Source organism: Salmo trutta, chromosome 18, assembly GCF_901001165.1.
Source record: "Salmo trutta chromosome 18, fSalTru1.1, whole genome shotgun sequence".
NCBI lineage: Eukaryota > Metazoa > Chordata > Actinopteri > Salmoniformes > Salmonidae > Salmo > Salmo trutta.
In genome coordinates, this window is record NC_042974.1 from 24767698 (window position 1) to 24786918 (window position 19221).

Consider the following 19221-nt stretch of genomic DNA (forward strand, 5'->3'; position numbering starts at 1 on the left):
CATTATTAATGGTTGTATTTTTTCATTGCCTTACCCAGAGTTATATAGCCCATGAACAATCCTTTAGATTTACAGTATGTTCAGACTTAACTTATTGAGTTCATTCCATATTTTCCATGAGGTGCAGGGCCAGGGGATTGAATGGAATTTAAGGATCAGAATTCTGACATTGCTGCCTTTATCCATTTCTGTTTCCAGAAGTCTAAGGTTGACCACATCTGTCTGTCTGGAAAGCAGTGTGGGGATCTGTGGAGTAAGGATATCTGGCTTGATAAGGCTGAGATATGCCTTAGTATGGGACTGTACCAACCCGCCAGACAGCTACTGGCAGAGGCCCATCTGGTGGCTAAGGTTATTTCATTTTGAGTAATTTTGTCAATAGTTTGGTTTTCAATATTTCTCTTAAGTAGTCCACTGCATATTTGTGAAGTGTTTCTCTGTTTTGGTTGAAATGTGACTCCTATTTATGTGTATGTGAAGTCATAACAGTTTAGCAATTCACTTTTATTATATTTTTGTGGTCTCTTGTATTGTGTGCTCAGGAGATGGGAGATCAGGCTGCAGCAGGGAGGAGTCTGCTCTCTCTTGCCATCCTGGCCAATAAGGAACAGAACCACTCTCAGGCCTTGGCCCTGCTGGAGAAAGCCCAAGACATGGGAGGTGATGAGGACTTCTGGTACAAGCTCACCCTGGCCCTGCTGACAGCTACGGTGACCCAGAGGGGCCAGGATACAGACACCAAGGTCAAAACTATTCTATTTTATTATATTGAAGCTCCTACAAGCCTCTGCTCAATTGTCTCCTCTGAAGCAAATATTGTCCTTTTCAATGTGACCACTCTCTCCCGTTACAGACAGATCAAATAGTAAAGCAAGGCTGTGGAGCCCTGAAATCGATGCTGGAAAAGAGGCGGAACCGAGCTCCCGTGCTCAGGTTCCTGATCACGTCTCTGGAGAGCAGGTAAGGCTCTTTGATGTCTGTGTTCTCCAAATTCAGTTCTGGAAAGCTTCTGGGTTGTGCAGGCTGTCGATCCAGCCCTGCTGTAAATCACCCTATGGTCCAGAGTCAGACTCACCACCTTGATTAGTTTGATATTTGAATCAGGTGTGGTACTGCAGGGCTGGATCAAAAGCCCTGGTGTACAGTGTTCTCCCCTGTGCTGTGACCAAAACAGACCTCTAGATGTCATTGACTCACTGTGATGTCTGTCTTTCAGAGGGGCGGTGGAGCGTCTACATGCAGCCAGCCCTGTCGAGCCAGGTGAGGCTCTGTCCACCCAGTCAGTACAGAATCTCATGGCTGCCTGTGACTCCCTGAGAGCGAGCACCAGTGAGTTCTTCCGACTGGGCCACAGAGAGCAAGCTGCTGAAGCTCTCCTGGAGCACGCACAGGCATTGAGGTCAGACATCAACACAACACATCATAGTATGATCTATCCAATTTGGGATCAATAACGTTCATTCATTCATTTTTGTCTACAATTCCTCTGTTGGCCCGCTTCAAATCATTCACAGCTTGTTCTACTTTGTAGGATACTGGCTAAACACACTGACGATGAGGGAAAACTGCGCCACCTGCTGGATGCCTACTCCTTCATGCAGCAGGCTGTCTCCGTACAGGAACATGTGGTTCTGAACGCCCAAAGCCTGTTCCCATCACAAGAGGTAAAGCACATACTGTATACCTTCCCAATATCAGCCTTCATGTCAGAACATACCACACAGTTCAAACTCTTAGGTAATAATTTGGACCTATTTTAAAACATGTTGTAATTTTACTAATCATCACCACCAGGTTGAGTCAAGTTATTCGGTAAGATTCTGATCTAAGGATGACGTCTGTATGAAACAGAAAACATGTATTTATTTTATAATTTGTACCCCCTTTTTCTCCCCAATTTCGGGATTACGATCTTGTCTCATCGCTGCAAATCCCCAACGGGCTTGGGAGAGGCGAAGGTCGAGTCATGCGTCCTCTGAAACATGACCTGCCAAACTGCGCTTTTTATTACCTGCTCACTTAACACGGAAGCCAGCTGCACCAATGTGTCGGAGGAAACACCGTTCAACTGATGACCAAAGTCAGCCTGCAGGTGCCTGGCCCGCCACAAGGAGGAGCTAGAGCGCGATGAGCCAAGTAAACTACCCCGGCCAAACCCTCTCCTAACCCAGACGACACTGGACCAATTGTGCGACGCCCTATGGGACTCCCGGTCACGGCCGGTAATGACTACAGCCTGGGGTCGAACCCTGTAGTGAAGCCGCAACACTGCGATGCAGTGCCTTAGTTCGCTGCGCCACTCGGGAGGCCAGAACGCATTTATTGGAACCATATCTCAGCAGTGTTCTTCATTGTGAAGGAATTTGTCTTAATAAGCGTGCAAATCCTATTTTGCTCAGCTGTTACAGTTCCTCAAAACAGAGTTCTGGCTATCTGTCCTGGAACTGAAAGCATTTGCAAACAAATTACACTCTATTTAGAGAGTAACTGAACATGTTGACAGGGTTGAGATATTAGATTTGCTTGTGAAAAGTCCATATATGGCTTGTCAGAAAGCCTGATTCGCTGCTTGGACTCCTGTCGACCCAGGGCTGTGAAGTCCAAGCCAGTGCTGCTAAATTATTTATTGAATTCATTTTGCCCTTTGTTTCACTAGGGATCTACATTGTTACATTTTCCAAATGGATGATTTAATTATAGAACAAGGAATTCCTGAAAAGGAGAGAACCATTCATTATAAATATGCTCAATAAAAATGGCATAATCTTTTTTTTTTTTACTGAACAAGGTATCTCAGCCAAATCATTACTGAATGTGTGTGGACTCTGGTGGATCCACCTATTTGCTCCAGACCTCAGTTCATATCCGATATAGCCTACAGAATAAACAGACACACACACACACACGTTTTTTTTTTTTCAGAAACACCTGATGGTTAAGAGCCAACTTTCAAACAGGCCAACATCCAAACTGCCATATGTAGAAAAAGCATTCCAAAAGTCAATGTCAAAGATGGAGCAGACATGACTTGCACACTGCCATTTTGAAGTGCATCTTGATCTAATCATGAAAGGACATTGAAATTGCATCTTGCTTCATTATTAAACCACCTGCTGAAATCTGGAAGAATCCAGTTAGCTAGATACAATCTACTTTGAAGGTCCAATTCTGCATTTAGGATTCACAGTCTATAGCCCTGTGCTTTCAGCAAATGATACTGCTGCCCCAATAAGTTACATTGAAATGACATACCAAATATGAAAACAGCAGTGTATATGAACTCACTCTCGTGGAACCAGACGAGTGTCTGAAAATTGCATATAAAGTCTGTCACGCAAGATTTGAGTTTATTTGACCCAATCTACATTTGTTTCTTGGTTCCTTCCCTTTCGTTACGTTGTAAATGAAGGTGTCACTTTTGTTCAGTCTGAAGATGTACATCGATATACGTTTATCTTCTTCATGAACTTTTCCATTACAAAGGAGATCAAATTCAGATCTAAGGCTTTTAAAGCTATCTTGCACTGGGTTGAAAAATGAGCTGGGGCACAATAACACATTTTAACTTCTTGCATTTGCATTTACAGTCATGTCTGTGCGTGTGTTCTTGTTGCTGTAATATGTCTGTCATAATCTTTGTCTTTTTCTCGCTCTCTCTTTCTGCCCTCTGTACCTTCCACAGTGTCAGCCCTTGTCTCTCCCAGCCACGAGGAGGCTGTTGCAGGTCAGACTGGCTCTGGCTGAGCTGTCCTTAGCCATGCTGGAACAGGTGTGTGCTGAGGAGAACAGACTAGCCCTGGCCCAGGACAGGAAAGCCTCTGTGGAGAGAACCGTGGAGGAGTTTGTACGCATTACACCAGACCTCGGCTCTGTAGAGCAGGTAAGGGCATAGACAGGGGTCGTGTCCAAATACACATACTTGCGTTCTAAATAGTAGGCCTTTTGGGTATGCGAACAAATTGAATGTTTTATAGTATGTGACATTTCTGAAATATTTTATGCTTTAAATACCAGGATGTCATACTCATTTCGATTTTCATCAAGTAGAATTCGCTGCACACTGTTGAGGAAGAGAATCATATTTTCACACTCACTTGTGTTTGACAACAGTTGATAATCAGAATAGGGGATGCCCTCAATTTTTTTTTTACGAATAGCAGCGAACAAGCGCGATTTTCAAACCTGTTTGGTTTGCTTGGATAGCTAGCTAGCTAATAGTCAATGCCATGGCAAGCAAGCTAGGATCTAAGCTAGCTAGCTAGCCTGTTATGCTAGCGACGACGCTTACCGTTTAGCTAACTAACTTCAGCAAGCTAAATACATGGCTCTGAGTCTGGCTGGCACTGGCAGGAGTATGGGGTAACGCTAGTTACAGCATGGTGAGGGTGAATTAAATTATTCAACATCTTGCTAGCTAGCAACATTAGCAAAGCTAGCTGCAGGTATATATTTGCTGCCTAGCAACATGAAGTAATTTCTGGAGGCAGTGTAAACACAATGTGTTAGTCCACCAAGGCCAGCCCAACCTGGGTTGACTTCAAAGTCTCAATGGAAACGTGGATTAAGCCAGTTCCAATGTGATCGGTACCCCTCCCCTCCCCTTGGCCCTAATTACCCCTTCAATGTTTGCAGATCTGTAAGGTGGAAGCAATATGGTGGAAGCTTTACCACTACACCTATACAGACATGCTAACATCAAGGGATTAGTGCCAAGGGGGAGGGATAGGGAGCTATTTGAGACTGGTGGATAGACATAGCGAAAGAAAACTACTGGCCTACACAGTTATTGGACAAGTTACAAACAAAACAATTTCCTCAATTCTGGGAGGCTTATTACAAGTCAATGCCCGACTTGTGAGAGCGGGAGAGGAGATTGCCGATTTCATCAACTAGCGCTTTGAATTGCAAATGTTCCATCTAATATTAATGTGTGAAGCTAATGATCAGGCTCAGACAGGGACGGGCTCGTAGGATATGGGCATGCAGACTGCAGAGCACACACACTCCTCTGGTCAATCTTCAGTAGTTCTGTGGGAGGACTGCAATCATGTCTGTCTGATAGTAAAGGGCTTTTCTCCCAAAGTGAAATCTCCACCGCTATAATGGGACTGATCTGATCAATACTGGCAGTGATTAAGCTTATTGCTTGGTGACTCGCTTCATGTTGTTTCTCTCTGTTGCTGCTCCCCGTCATATCAGCTCCCCCATGAAAAAAACTAAGCGAGATCTCACTATGAGTAAGATCTGGTCTGTAGCTACAACCTTTAAGGTTTTTTTTGTTGAGAAATGGCCCGTCGTCTGCAACCAAGATGATTCATTAAACCATTGTGCATTCGATTGGGAGGTGTTTGTGTTTGTCATGAAATTCCCAAAGTTGGTACACGGGAGGGAGAACCTCCTCCATTAGAGGAAGTCCATGTTGGTTTTGGAATAAGGGTTAGGACTACCTATTGTGTAATGACCAACGCCGGGGATGAGAAGCAGGTACGGGGAGTTGAACATTTAATGCGAAACAGACAGGTAACAGGACAGGAACAGCGTCAGCACATGGGTGTACAAAGACATACGGACATTAAAGCAGAAGCCGGGAACAGAGTGGGGAACCAGACATATGTAGGGAAGGTAAGGACAGAAGTGATTGAGTCCAGGTCAGTCCAATAATCGCTGATGCGCGTGACGGGAAGGCAGGTGTGCGTTATGATGATGGCAGGAGTGCGCAATGCTGGGGAGCCTGGCGCCCTCGATTGCCAGGGGGGAAGAGCTGGAGCAGGCGTGACATAGTGCAGTGGTTCCCAACCAGTGTACACTCACTTATAAAAGTGACCTGTGGAATGCACATGGAATTTTTACTTGGGGGCACTAGTGCCGGTCAGATAATACATTAAATGGCACATGGTTACAACTGTATCGTTGTTTCAAGTCCAGTGCGCTCAGGCTGTTATTACATTTGTATCATTTGAGGGGTGTGCAGTAATTTGTATCATTTTTCATCATCTGTGAAAACCATTAGCAAAGGCAAATCTGATTTAGGTTTAGTCAGTCATTTATTTCTTAATACATGGCTCTGGGCTTAGCTCTACCACAACCTCTGCCATAGAAACAAACGGAGCATGACATTGTGTCCGTGGTTGCACCTTTTATAATGCCTAAAACCGCTCGTCTGTAGCTCAAACTGTTCAAAACTAAAGACCTATTTTACCAGAGCTACATTTTCTTGGTGCAGATTCACGGAACGCTCTTACAGGGGTACACACAAATGAACATGAGTAAGGAACTATCATACTATCAAAATGATGAAAATATTTCAAATAAACCCTATTTAATGTCTAAACTTTAGTCACAGAAAATAGATGATTTGCAGTGTTGGATCAGATGAGAGGTCATTACCACTAAATAAATTAATAGGGACATTTTAGGTGTGCTGCAGAATTTTGTAATCCATCTCCCTCCCTTCTTCCTTTATATATCCCTCCATTTCCTCTGTGTCCCCCAGTAACCACCCCATCCCCTTTGTTCCCTTTGTAGGAGTGGATAACTACAGGGAGGACCCTGGGGCAGGTAGCTTTGAGCCAGCTGGCCACGGTCAACTTCATGTCCCTTGACTGTGTGGAGACCAGAGCCAGCTCTCTGAGCCTGATGGGGAAGTGCCTGAGGCTGCTAGCCATGCAGAGAGACCCGCTCTACCCCTTCACCCTCTGGGATGGACACAACCTGGTACAAGTAACTTTTAAGGGGACTCGAAGTGACTTTTAGAGATGTCATTCCTCTTCACAAAAATCTAAGAGCTAAAAAAAAAATGTCAGTGTTCATGACCAGATTGTAAACTAATCTTGATTCTATGAACAGGAGGAGGACCGGTCAGAGTCTAAAGCCAGCCCTAAGGAGGAGGAGGAGTTAACCGGAGAGAATGGCCTAGAGTCAAGCAGAACGGAGCCCAGACAGTATGCAGCCAAATGTGCTGAGTTACAGGTACTGTATAGTCTACCTGGAACCTTTCCTCCTCTTTAATCTGGTGTCTTTAGACAAATCTAGTCGTTCTTATCTTCAACACAAGTCACTTTCTTGGCTAGTCTTGATATACTGTAAAAGACAGTCTTTATTTTAAAAGTAATCTTGGTTACCTAGAAGTAAAATTCTCTTGTGAAAGTTTGTCGTTTCCTGTTTTACTTTTGGGGGAATGCCATTAACAATTGTGATTATCTTTGTGCAAAGCAGTGATGGAAAAGGTACCCAATTGTCATACTTGCGTAAAAGTAAAGAAACCTTCAAAGAAAATGACTCGAGAAAAAGTCACCCAGTAAAATACTACTTGAGTAAAAGTCTAAAAGTATTTGGTTTTAAATGTACTTAAGTATGAAAAGTAAATGTAATCGCTAAAATATACTTAGGTATCAAAAGGAAAAGGAAAGTATAAATAATTTCAAATTCCTTATATTAAGCAAACCAGACGGCACGATTTTCTTGTTTTTTATTTATTTATGGATAGCCAGGGGAACACTTCAACACTCAGACATAATTTACAAAGGAAGCATTTGTGTTTAGTGAGTCCGCCAGATGAGAGGCAGTAGTGATGACCAGGGATGTTTTCTTGATAAGTGCGTGAATTAGACAATTTTCCTATCCTGCTAAGCATTCAAAATGTAACAAGTACTTTTGGGTTTCAGGGAAAATGTAAGGATTAAAATGTACATTATTTTATTTGGGAACGTAGTGGAGTAAAAGTAATATAAATAGTAAAGTACAGATACCCCAAAAAACTACTTAAGTAGTACGTTAAAGTATTTTTACTTAAGTACTTTACACCACTGGTGCAAAGAAAGGAAGCGAAGTCTCCTCCCTCGCAAACGGAAACTCACGGCCAAACCCCTCCCTTCCGCTAATTTCCCCCGTGTTTATCATGGCCAAAAAGGAAATGTTATTGTTTAATGAATTTTTATGATACAGCCAATTTGGACTTTGTGACTGTGGAATCTAGTGGAAACCGTTTATCATCCGCACACAGGCTTGAAAATCACCACACGAGTTTAAGCACCGCCTTCGTCCAATCCTGATTCATCCAAATAATCAATGACGAAAACCCAAAACCAAGAACTACTGTTGCTCGTAATTAGAAAATTTTATGTGCGCTTTGACAGATTCTCCCCGTTTCATCTGTCCACGAGAGATTATATTAAAAGTAACCTAAGAAGGGCAAGTCCATTCAGAAATGTTACTCTGAAGTTGGTGCAATAGATTAATAGCAGCAGGTGGCATTATGATAGCATGGTGGCATGCACAACTTGTAGCTACTTGTTTTCTCTCTGTTTGTGTGTACGTGTGCGTGTGTATTCCAGAGAAGAAGACGTTCTGCCCAGCAACTTCTGGCTCAGGCCAGTGAGACTTTAGCACAGGCCATCAGCCTCTCCCTCCAACACAAACTCCCCAGCTCCATCCTCTCAGAAGCCTGCCTCAATATGCTGGAGTGTCACGGCCAGTTTGACCCATGTGCCACTGGTCAATACCTGGCCCTGCTCCAGGTACAGTATGTACAATTGAAGTCGGAAGTTTACATACACTTAGGTTGGAGTCATTAAAACTTGTTTGTCAACCACTCCACAAATTTCTTGTTAACAAACTATAGTTTTTGCAAGTCAGTTAGGACATCTACTTTGTGCATGACACAAGTCATTTTTCCAACTATTGTTTACAGACAGATTCTTTCCCTTATAATTCATTGTATCACAATTCCAGTGGGTCAGAAGTTTACATACACTAAGTTGACAGTGCCTTTAAACAGCTTGGAAAATTCCAGAAAATGATGTCATGGCTAAAGAAGCTTCTGATAGGCTAATTAAACATAATTTGAGTCAATTGGAGGTATACCTGCGGATGTATTTCAAGGCCTACCTTCAAAGTCTGTGCCTCTTTGCTTGACATCGGAAAATCAAAAGAAATCAGCCAAGACCTCAGAAAAAAAACTGCAGACCTCCACAAGTCTGGTTCATCCTTGTGAGCAATTTCCAAACGCCTGAAGGTACCACGTTCATCTGTACAAACAATAGTGCGCAAGAATAAACACCATAGGACCACACAGCCGTCATACCGCTCAGGAAGGAGACACGTTCTGTCTCCTAGAGATGAACGTACTTTGGTGCGAAAAGTGCAAATCAATCCCAGAACAACAGCAAAGGACCTTGTGAAGATGCTGGAGGAAACAGGTACAAAAGTATCTATATCCACAGTAAAACGAGTCCTATAGCGACCTAACCTGTAAGGCCGCTCAGCAAGGAAGAAGCAACTGCTCCAAAACCGCCATAAAAAAGCCAGACTATGGTTTGCAACTGCACATGGGGACAAAGATCGTACTTTTTGGAGAAATGTGCTCTGGTCTGATGAAACACAAATAGAACTGTTTGGCCATAATGACCATCATTATGTTTGGAGGAAAAAGGGGGACGCTTTTTGGCAGCATCATGTTGTGGGGGTGCTTTGCTGCAGGAGGGACTGGTGCACTTCACAAAATAGATGACATCATGAAGCATCAAAATGATGTGGCTATATTGAAGCAACATCGAAAAGACATCAGTCAGGAAGTTAAAGCTTGGTCGCAAATGGGTCTTCCAAATGGACAATGACCCCAAGCATACTTCCAAAGTTGTGGCAAAATGGCTTAAGGACAACAAAGTCAAGGTATTGGAGTGCCATCACAAAGCCCTGACCTCAATCCTATAGAAAATATGTGGGCAGAACTGAAAAAGCGTGTGCAAGCAAGGAGGCCTTCAAACCTAACTCAGTTTCACAATCTCTGTCAAGAGGAATGGGCCAAAATTCACCCAACTTTATTGTGGGAAGCTTGTGGAAGTCTACTCGAAACGTTTGATCCAAGTTAAACAATTTAAAGGCAATGCTACCAAATACTATTTGAGTGTATGTAAACTTCTGACCCACTGGGAATGTGATGAAATAAATAAAATCTGAAATAAATCATTCTCTCTACTATTATTCTGACATTTCACATTCTTAAAATAAAGTGGTGATCCTAAAACAGGGAATTTTTATTCTGATTAAATGTCAGGAATTGTGAAAAACTGAGTTTAAATGTATTTGGCTAAGGTGTATGTAAACTTCCGACCTTAACTGTATGTGTGTAGGGGAGGGGTGTTTGTGTACATGCATGTGTATGTTTGCATGTCTGCTGTGCAAGTGTGCGTAGTTAGAGGCTGTCTTGGTCACTGTAAGATGTTCTGTCACAGTCTAAATGTTGATGTGTTAGTGTCCCTACTCCCCTTAAATTAGATATTGTGTGCTTTTGCTAATCTCTGTTCTTCTCTATTCCCAGAGCTGCTCCTGCACGGCTATGATGGCTGACATTCTAAGATCTGCTTGCACTGACACTCGTGTGTCCCAGCTCTCAGCGCTACTCAACCTACACAGCAACCTGCTCCCTTCACAGGAGGAGACCCCCACTAGTCTGCTGAAGCGAGTAGAGGACTCACTCAATGGCCTCTCCAAGGTACTGTCCCACAAAACACCCTCAATACAACAGATGTTTTCTAGGCACCATAGAGATTCACTTGAGCCCCCGTTAGTGGTTCCCCATGAATGTATTACAATAGATTAAATATGCCTTGTTTTGTTTCACACATTGAACTCCATGTGGTCTCTCTGTGGTGTATCTATCTTTCTTAGCTGGCTAATTGCCCTTTAGAGTGTTCATTACAAGCTTTGGATAAAGAATATGTATTTGCAGTTGCCATTTCAATTATGTATCAACATAAATAATGTGCTCAGTATAAATGGGTAAAAAATGTATCAACATGTAGCAAATCTGTGCCCAGACCTACAGCCACCTGACCATCAACCCAAGTCACCTGAGTCTCCTGGGAGAGCTGCCCTCTAACCTGAAAATCCTGCTGCTTCAGCACACACAAGACAGGTACATGTCAACGCGGGCTTTTAGTCTGTCTACCGTGTGTCAGACACACACAAGCCCACGAGTCTCCTCTGGCCCCATCTGTTGGTCACGTGTGGTCACATTTCTCATTGGGTTAGTTAACACACATTTTCTGGAGCTGGGTGCAATATTTCCCTGTGGCTCAGTTGGTAGAGCATGGTGTGTGCAACGCCAGGGTTGTGGGTTCGATTCCCACCTGGGGCCAGTACAAAAAAAAAATGCATGAAATGAAATGTATGCATTCATTACTGTAAATCGCTCTGGATAAGAGCATCTGCTAAATGACTAAAATGTAAAATGTAAATTTGATGACGCCACACGAGGGATACTCTCATCCTATGTCCTCTGTAGAATCAGCACAGTCGGGCTCCTGCTATACCATTTAACATACTTTACTGTAAATGCCAAACATACTTTACTGTAAATGCCACCCATACATATAAAGTTCTGTCGTGACACGGTTTGCATGGCAAATAGGTGAGATGTGTGTTCTTTTTTAGGTCAACTCTCTATGGAGCTTTCTATGAGAGGAGCAAACTTACAGAGAGTCAGAGAGGGAAGGCCATGCAGGTTTCTGGTGAGGCTTCTCAACCTTTGGGATATTTTCATGTAGTACATGTTCAGTAAGTGGTAACCAGTAGCACGCTTGCATTTATGGAATAAGATGGATGCCAACCTTTAGAGGTTTATTATTTATTTTTGTGTGTGGGTGGGATTTTCATTGCTCTGATATGCAATTCGTTTTTTAAGACTAGGCAAATATTCCATTGATATGCTGCAGCAATGCACTTAAGTGTTATCAGCATTCAGAATTAAACTATAAAGAAATAAATCATTCCAACGTAACATTTAGTATGCCGGGTCTCTCCCTAACAACAGTGCCCATGAAAGGTTGAGAGCTAATTTAGACAGAGACACATGCAAAGATGAACACTGAATAGTAAGATACCTGGACACGGACCCTTTCACCTTTCGTCTGCAGCTGCTAGCCAAGCATGGGAATAGCAGATTTTCTAATTCTAAAAAACAAAGTAACGTTTGCATATTACCTCCTCAAATGACCTTTCTGTAGACTCTGCTGTTCAAAAAGGCACAGGCTAGCATCTGGCCTTGTTTCGGGAGAATGAGATCAAATACGTTCATCACAAAGAAGAGAGGGGGAGGGATGGAGAGACATGGTTCGTACGGTCTTGAAAATCCTGGAAAAGTAATGGCATTTTTAAATGGTGTTTTCCAAGCCTGAAAAAGTAATGGAAATTAATTTCTGTTAATTCAATTTATTTAAGCACAGTTTTTAAATATTTTATCAATCAAATAAAAATCAACATATCATCCAGGATCGGAACGACACTGTGTTTGCGAGCATCACCTGCGTGTGTGTGAGACGAGTGGGCCGTTGCCCATGGAGAGAGAAACAGTCGGACATGTAGCAGCAGGTAGACCTAGCCTATAAAATATGATAGAGAACAGACTAACTAGGCAGCCAATTCAAAACAAAACTTGTACCCTCTAGTTAACTGTTTAGCGATTGATAGCATGTATTAATGTTTTCGTCATGTCCCAAAAAACTTTCCACCTACATTTGCGAATAAGCCCATACAAAATGTATTACATTTTTTGAACGATTCATATGATTAATTTAAATGATTATTTTTGATGAAATGAATGATTCACTTCACCATTGTATTAGTTGGGATCCAGGTCAATCGTGGTGAATCGAATCATGTGAATCAAAATAATAAAATGGGAATCGTGAACATTAATTTTAGGAAAAAATATTAGATTTAGCCTTTCTTTTAGATTTTCTGGTTTATTGGGCATCCAATGTATGGGACCTTGCAACTCAATAGATGCTAGTCAGCCAGCAAAGTAAATACTTCTAAAGTAGTTAAGATAAATATTTGAAAAAGAAAAGGCGAGGAGCTTAGATGCAAAAATGTAATAACAATGTTTTGACAGCCAATATGTCTTCATCAGGCTATAGGCTAAGATAAATATGACTTAACAATAAAAGCTTTATTTCCTGAAGAAAATGTGTGTGCCTGCTTCAGCAGAATAAAAAGATTTGTAGCTTACCATAGCCATTTGATCTTTGATATATTGAATGAGCACATTATTTAAAAAGGCATTAAACATATTTGATTGTATTGTTGCAATGTTTTACATCAAGGGTGGTCACCCATCCTCCAGGAGAGCTAATGGGTGTGCAGGCTTTTATTCCAGTCCCCCTCTAACAAACTACATTTTAAAAATGAGGTGGTCAACTGGACCTTGATAAACTAGCTCTGGTGTGTTTGAGCAGGGCTTGATCAAAAGCTTGCACAACCAGTAGCTCTCCAGACTGAGGGTTGACCACATGTGTTTTATACAGTTGCCTAACAGGTATTATACTTTATGGGGGGTTAAGTGCCTTGCTCAATGACAGAAGATGGTACCACCCATGGTGTCGATACCACATTATGCTTAACTTTTTTATACGTACATAGAGACGCTGCCAATTGTTGGTCATGGAAATGTGGTTAAAGGTTGTGGAGAACTCATTGAAAAGTCATGGAATTCTATCTTTCAAAATGTGTATGGAGAGAGGGAGGGAGAGACATGGAAGGGAGAAGGAAAGAGAGATGGGAGGTACTGAGCAGAGAAGGAGGATGTGGGATCGGGGGGACCAGTTACAGAGGCTGTGCTGTTCTTTTGTTGCAGGTATGCTGGTCTGTACCAGGGTCGCCAAGGTTGCTGTCCAGCCCAGGGCTCTGCTTGATCTCCGGAACAGAACACAAGCCTTCAAACGCGAGACCAAACACAACTTCTTGAAAGAGGCGCATTGGCTTTGCAATGAGGGCAGGGCGGGGAGCGAGCGTCACGTTCACCTAGTAGGTCACGAACCCTCTACAACCCCTTTATGAACCCACTACGACCCTTTGCGACCCTTTGACTTGGTTGTGCAAGTAACATTTGTAATTGGTCGCATCAATGCGACCTGCAAATTCTAGCTGGTCACTTCAGTCAAAACATATTTGGGGGGCGGCTAAAACCATGATTGGGTCGAAACAGTAGCTCAAACAAGATAACTCACATGTGCTAGTGCTTTTGGAACAACATTCAAAATGCAATCGCAGGGCATGAACGGTTTCAACACACATACTGTTGTGACTGTTAGAGAGAGGGGGGTCTCAGCTTCCTGTAGGTATTAAGTTTATTTCTCATCTCTCAATATTGACTGTATTAGCACCTTTTTTAACTGTCTATATGGGTTTGAGAAATATGGAGTGTGGGAAGTGTGCATCTGCCATTTTCAGTGATTTCATTGGCTAGTATGCTTAATTCAAAAAAGCTGTGTTAATGTATCCAGAAACCGGTGCATGGGAATAATATGATTACTTCAAAGAAAAGAGAAACCCGCATCATACATTTTATTAAAGCTTTTGTGTCGGCCTCTTGGCCTTCGTCAGAGCTTTGAGCTTTAATCAGTGACACGAGCAAGAGAAGTTTGCGGGTTTCTCTTTTCTTTGAAAACTTTGGCTTTTTTTGTTGTTTTTATTAATTACACAATGGTGAATTAGCCCAAAATGAATAATGATATTGGTACACACACACACAAAAAAAAGAATCTCTATTGAACAAAAGGAATCTGCAATTCTGGAGCCCTATTTTGAGAGTAAAATATAGCAACAATAGCCTAATTGTCAACCCAAAATTCATGGCAATCACTTTTTCAGATTGCACACAAAAATATCTTGATCATGCATTCCTGCTTGGACATGTTAAATTCAACTTATTTATTGAAACATACCGTCTAGGTAGCACTGTGAATTACTTTATGAGATGATTGCAAAAAATATATATATTGCATGACGCCTCAACAACATTATGGTGCGACCAAATCATGACCTGGTGCCACCAACTGAAAATGTTAGTGGCCCTGCTCTATTACCCCTCCACAAACCCTCTACAACCCCTTGTTCTCTTTTTCTCTATTCAAATGATCGACTGGCCTCATAAATAAACCAGTCTACAACAATATCCCGGAGCTGAATTTCTCTCTTCCCTCACTTTCTGACGATATCGGATTTTAATGTCCAAACATTGTTCAAGTTATGTAGGTCTGTGTAATCGTTGTCAGTGCTCGAGACAAGTGTTGATTTTACATGTCAGCTAGGCTTTTTCTTTTTGTCCCTGTATAGAAATCGAACTCAGAAGAGAAATTGGAATCTCATTTCAAAGCCATTGTACAAGAAATGGAGGACTATTTGTGTCCAATCCTCTCTCAGTTTGACTTCTCATGCTTCAGGTAAGTCAGTACAGGTCCAGATATTGTCCTTTATTGTACAATGGTCATTTTAGGGTAAAAAAATGTATACCGTTTTCTTAGCTGTACTGGGAGGTCAAAAACATTCTGCTGCTGAGTTCTGTTTATTGCAGAACTTAAACTAAACCCAACCCCTTACCCTATCCTTAACCAATTGGGAACTTACTGTATCTAAACATGACCAGCCTCTTTTCTTGGCTAAACCACTCAACCAATCACATTGTTTCTGCCCTTGAGGCAGAGCTTGAATAAGGAAACATTGAATAAGGAAAATTCCAATGCAGTTGATTTTGTCTACAGTTCATTATAGAGCTGGGCAATATGGGCAAAAAGCCATATTGCAATAAATTGCCTGAATTGATGCATTAACGATAAATAGAACGATAAGACTACAACATTAATGTGCAACACATTTTTTTTTTTATCCTTTAAACTACTAGCAATTCAATGGTTGTAGCCATCAATTGTCCCATTAACATCACCCATATTAGCAAACTTATTTCATTTCAAACTTCTCTAGTATAGTCTATGATCGGTATGGTCAGTGTTGATTATTTTCTGTTTACCTTCCCAGGTCTAGTTCATCATGTGTGACTTATTCATGTGTTGTATCAGCTAGACATTCACATTGCAAGACTTTGTGTCAGTGTGGCCTGTGATCTTCTTCTCTCTCTCTCTCTCTGTGTTGGTTTGGTTTTACTATCCTTATGGGACCAGAAGTCCTCACAAGGATAGTAAAACCAGGGACATTGTGTTTCATCCGACACATTGGTGCAGCTGGCTTCCGGGTTAAGCGAGCGGGTGTTAAAACCTCTTGACGGTCTCCGTCCCGTATGCGGGATCAACATCCAGCGAAAAATCCTATCGCCATATTCATAACAAAATTATGAATTTTTTTTTTTCAAATATAGGACTATTTTATATCGTTTTATAGATACACCTCTCCTGAATCGAACCACGTTGTCCGATTTCAAAAAAGCTTTACAGCAAAAGCAAAACATTAGATTATGTTAGAGGAGTATATCGTAAAAGTAGCCACATAGCCATTTTCCGACCAACCACATGCATCACAAATAACCAAAAAACAGCTAAATGCAGCACTAGCCTTTGACAATCTTCATCAGATGACACTCCTAGGACATCATGTTACACAATACATGCATTCTTTTGTTTGATAAAGTTCATATTTATATATAAAAACAGCATTTTACATCGGCGCGTGACGTTGACTAACTATTTTCCCTCAAATGCATCCGGTGAAACAGCGCTACAATTGACTAAATTACTATTCGAAAACATTTTTAAAATGTAATATTGTCATTCTAAGATTTATAGATTAACATCTCTTGAAAGCACCTGCAATGCCAGATTTAAAAATAACTTTACTGGGTAATCACACTTTGCGATAAAAGGGGATGCGATACTCAGAAAAATAGGCTACCGTTACAAGGTCAGCGCCATCTTGGAACAATCGCATATCAAATCTACTCTTGTATACTATTGTCAATAATCCCTTACCTTTGATTATCTTCATCAGAAGGCACTTCCAGGAATCCCAGGTCCACAACAAATGTATTTTCGTTCGAAAAAGTTAATCCTTTATGTCCCAATAGCTTGTTGTTGTTAGCGCGTTCTGAAGGCTGCACCAAAAGTACCGTCGTCCGTGGGACATACCAAAATGGAAAAAATATATATTTAAGTTCGTTCAAACATGTCAAATGTTGTTTAACATAAATCTTTAGGGCCTTTTTCAACCAGAGCTCCAATAATATTGAAGGGGGACGATTGCATTGTCTTTCTAAACGTTTCGAAAGGGGAGGGTAGCCAGGGGCGCCGGCATCATAATGGTGATGGCCCTCCCCATGTGACCACGTTCCACAGACTCTCATTCTGTCAGTTTTCACAGTAGAAGACTCAAACTACTTTGTAAAGACTGGGGACATCTAGTGGAAGCAATAGGAAGTGCTCAATGAACCATAGCTCATGGTGTGATTTATAGGCAAAGTGATGAAGTTGAGTCCGCAATTCAGAATTCCACATCCTGTTACGATCTGTCTCGGGGTTTTGACTGTCATATGAGTTCTGTTATACTCACAGACACCATTCAAACAGTTTTAGAAACTTTAGGGTGTTTTCTATCCACAAGTATTAATTATATGCATATCCTAGCTTCTGAGTTTGAGTAGGAGGCCGTTTAAAATGGGCACACATTTTTTTCAAAAATCGCTGTAGCGCCCCCTATATTAGGCGAACTTCAAGAAGCGCTTCTTGGCGGGTAATGTTTCGGAGGACGCTTGACTCGACCTTCGCATCTCCCGAGCCCGTTGGGGAGTTGCAGCGATGAGACAAGATCGTTATCACGAAATTGTGGAGAAAAGTGCAAAAATGTAATAAAAAAAATAAGGGTTAGGTTTAGGAGTTTAGGGTTAAGGATAGGGTTAGGTTAATGGTTAGACTGGGGTGGTATATCGTATATTATAAACTGGGTGGTTCGAGCCCTGAATGCTGATAGGCTGACCGTATGCCACGGGTATGACAAAGCATTTATTTTTACTGCTCTAAATATGTTGGTAACCAGTTTATAAAAGCAATAAGGCATCTCGGGGGTTAGTGGTATATGGCCAATATACCACGGCTAAGGGCTGTATCCAGGCACTCCGTGTTGCGTCGTGCATAAGAACAGCCCTTATGACTTTCTACAAAGTAGATGTCCTAACCGACTTGCCAAAACTATAGTTTGTTAACAAGACATTTGAGGAGTTGTTGAAAACAAGTTTTTATGACTCCAACCTAAGTGTATGTAAACTTCCGACTTCAACTGTACGTGTCTGCATGCATCAGTCTGTCTATTTGTCGAGTTAGGTGTCAGCTGTGACGTTCCTCTGTGTTCTCCGCCTCCTCGTGCTTCTCTGGTCCTTGTACATTCATTTTCTCATGTCTGGACCAGGTCTCCACTGTATCCCTCCTGATCCTCCCTGTCCTTATCTACTTCACTCAGACACCAGATGCCATCAATTTCCATCCCGGAGTCCATCCGGCCCAAAGAAAAGGAGGAGAAAGCAGGCCCAGATAAAGGTCTAGCGGGTGCGTATGGCTTGTCCCAGAAACGGATATATGCAGTGTAAGGATCAGGGGACTGATGTTCAGAATGTACTGTACTATACCTGCTCATTGCTTGTGATTAGCCCACAGCTGGATTTACTTAGATTAGATTGAGTTTACTAATTCCCCCCATCTCCCATTTCTTTAGATTTTTGTTATACCAGTTTGTTTATTGACCAAATGATGTACAGTGGAGCAACATCAGCATGTTTTTACGCAAAAGGCAAATGGTATTTAATTCCCTAAACACAATACTAACTGAAATATATATGATGTTCAAATATTTACTCTAGTGTGAGATACAGTACAGCTATAGTGTATGTAATAGAACATATAACTTACCAAATAGCTAACTGGACCAGGGCTTAAGAGACCCATTTCAGATGGTGATTTGTACTTTGGATTTTCCCTCGCACCATTACATGTATAAGTATACGCTGAGTGTACAAAACATTGGGATCGCCTTCCTAATATTAAGTTGCTCCTAGGGCTGTGGCGGTCATGACATTTTGTCAGCCGGTGATTGTCAAGCAAATAACTGCCAGTCTCACGGTAATTGACTGTTAATTAACATAAACACATTTAGCACCTCCTGGCTTCCACGTATAGACTACAAGCCACTGATGCAGACCTTTTGGAACAGCTACATTTTAAAAAGTCTAATAAATCCATAGTCTACACGATCACAATAAATCCATTATGTATTTTAGACAGGTCTAAGGAAACATGATATGGTGAAAATGTTGTATATTTCAGAAGAACAGAATAGCATACTCATTGCCCTTATGTTAGGCCCTGATCTGGCTGTGCCATATGGGTGTGGGCTACACTAGTTCATTTAGCAGACAAGATTTGCTTAGAATTCCGTGGCCCGGTTGAT

The 19221-nt window shown here is 41.7% G+C and overlaps 1 protein-coding gene across 5 annotated transcripts in view; it reads left to right on the top strand.

Annotated features, from left to right (window-relative positions):
• cfap46 (cilia and flagella associated protein 46) overlaps positions 1 to 19221 on the top strand; it is a 93327-nt gene that overhangs the window by 50973 nt on the left and 23133 nt on the right. For 4 of the 5 annotated variants that reach the window (XM_029698089.1, XM_029698092.1, XM_029698091.1 and 1 more), the window contains 15 exons: positions 199 to 351; positions 543 to 743; positions 854 to 960; positions 1217 to 1399; positions 1532 to 1664; positions 3683 to 3880; positions 6526 to 6714; positions 6847 to 6969; positions 8334 to 8516; positions 10319 to 10492; positions 10818 to 10915; positions 11434 to 11510; positions 13634 to 13803; positions 15115 to 15221; positions 18238 to 18323. In XM_029698089.1, the coding sequence (XP_029553949.1) occupies positions 199 to 351; positions 543 to 743; positions 854 to 960; positions 1217 to 1399; positions 1532 to 1664; positions 3683 to 3880; positions 6526 to 6714; positions 6847 to 6969; positions 8334 to 8516; positions 10319 to 10492; positions 10818 to 10915; positions 11434 to 11510; positions 13634 to 13803; positions 15115 to 15221; positions 18238 to 18323 (2182 nt within the window). Of the gene's footprint in view, positions 1 to 198; positions 352 to 542; positions 744 to 853; positions 961 to 1216; positions 1400 to 1531; positions 1665 to 3682; positions 3881 to 6525; positions 6715 to 6846; positions 6970 to 8333; positions 8517 to 10318; positions 10493 to 10817; positions 10916 to 11433; positions 11511 to 13633; positions 13804 to 15114; positions 15222 to 18237; positions 18324 to 18489; positions 18603 to 19221 lie in introns of those variants that run through there. The other variant, XM_029698094.1, reaches the window with a different exon arrangement.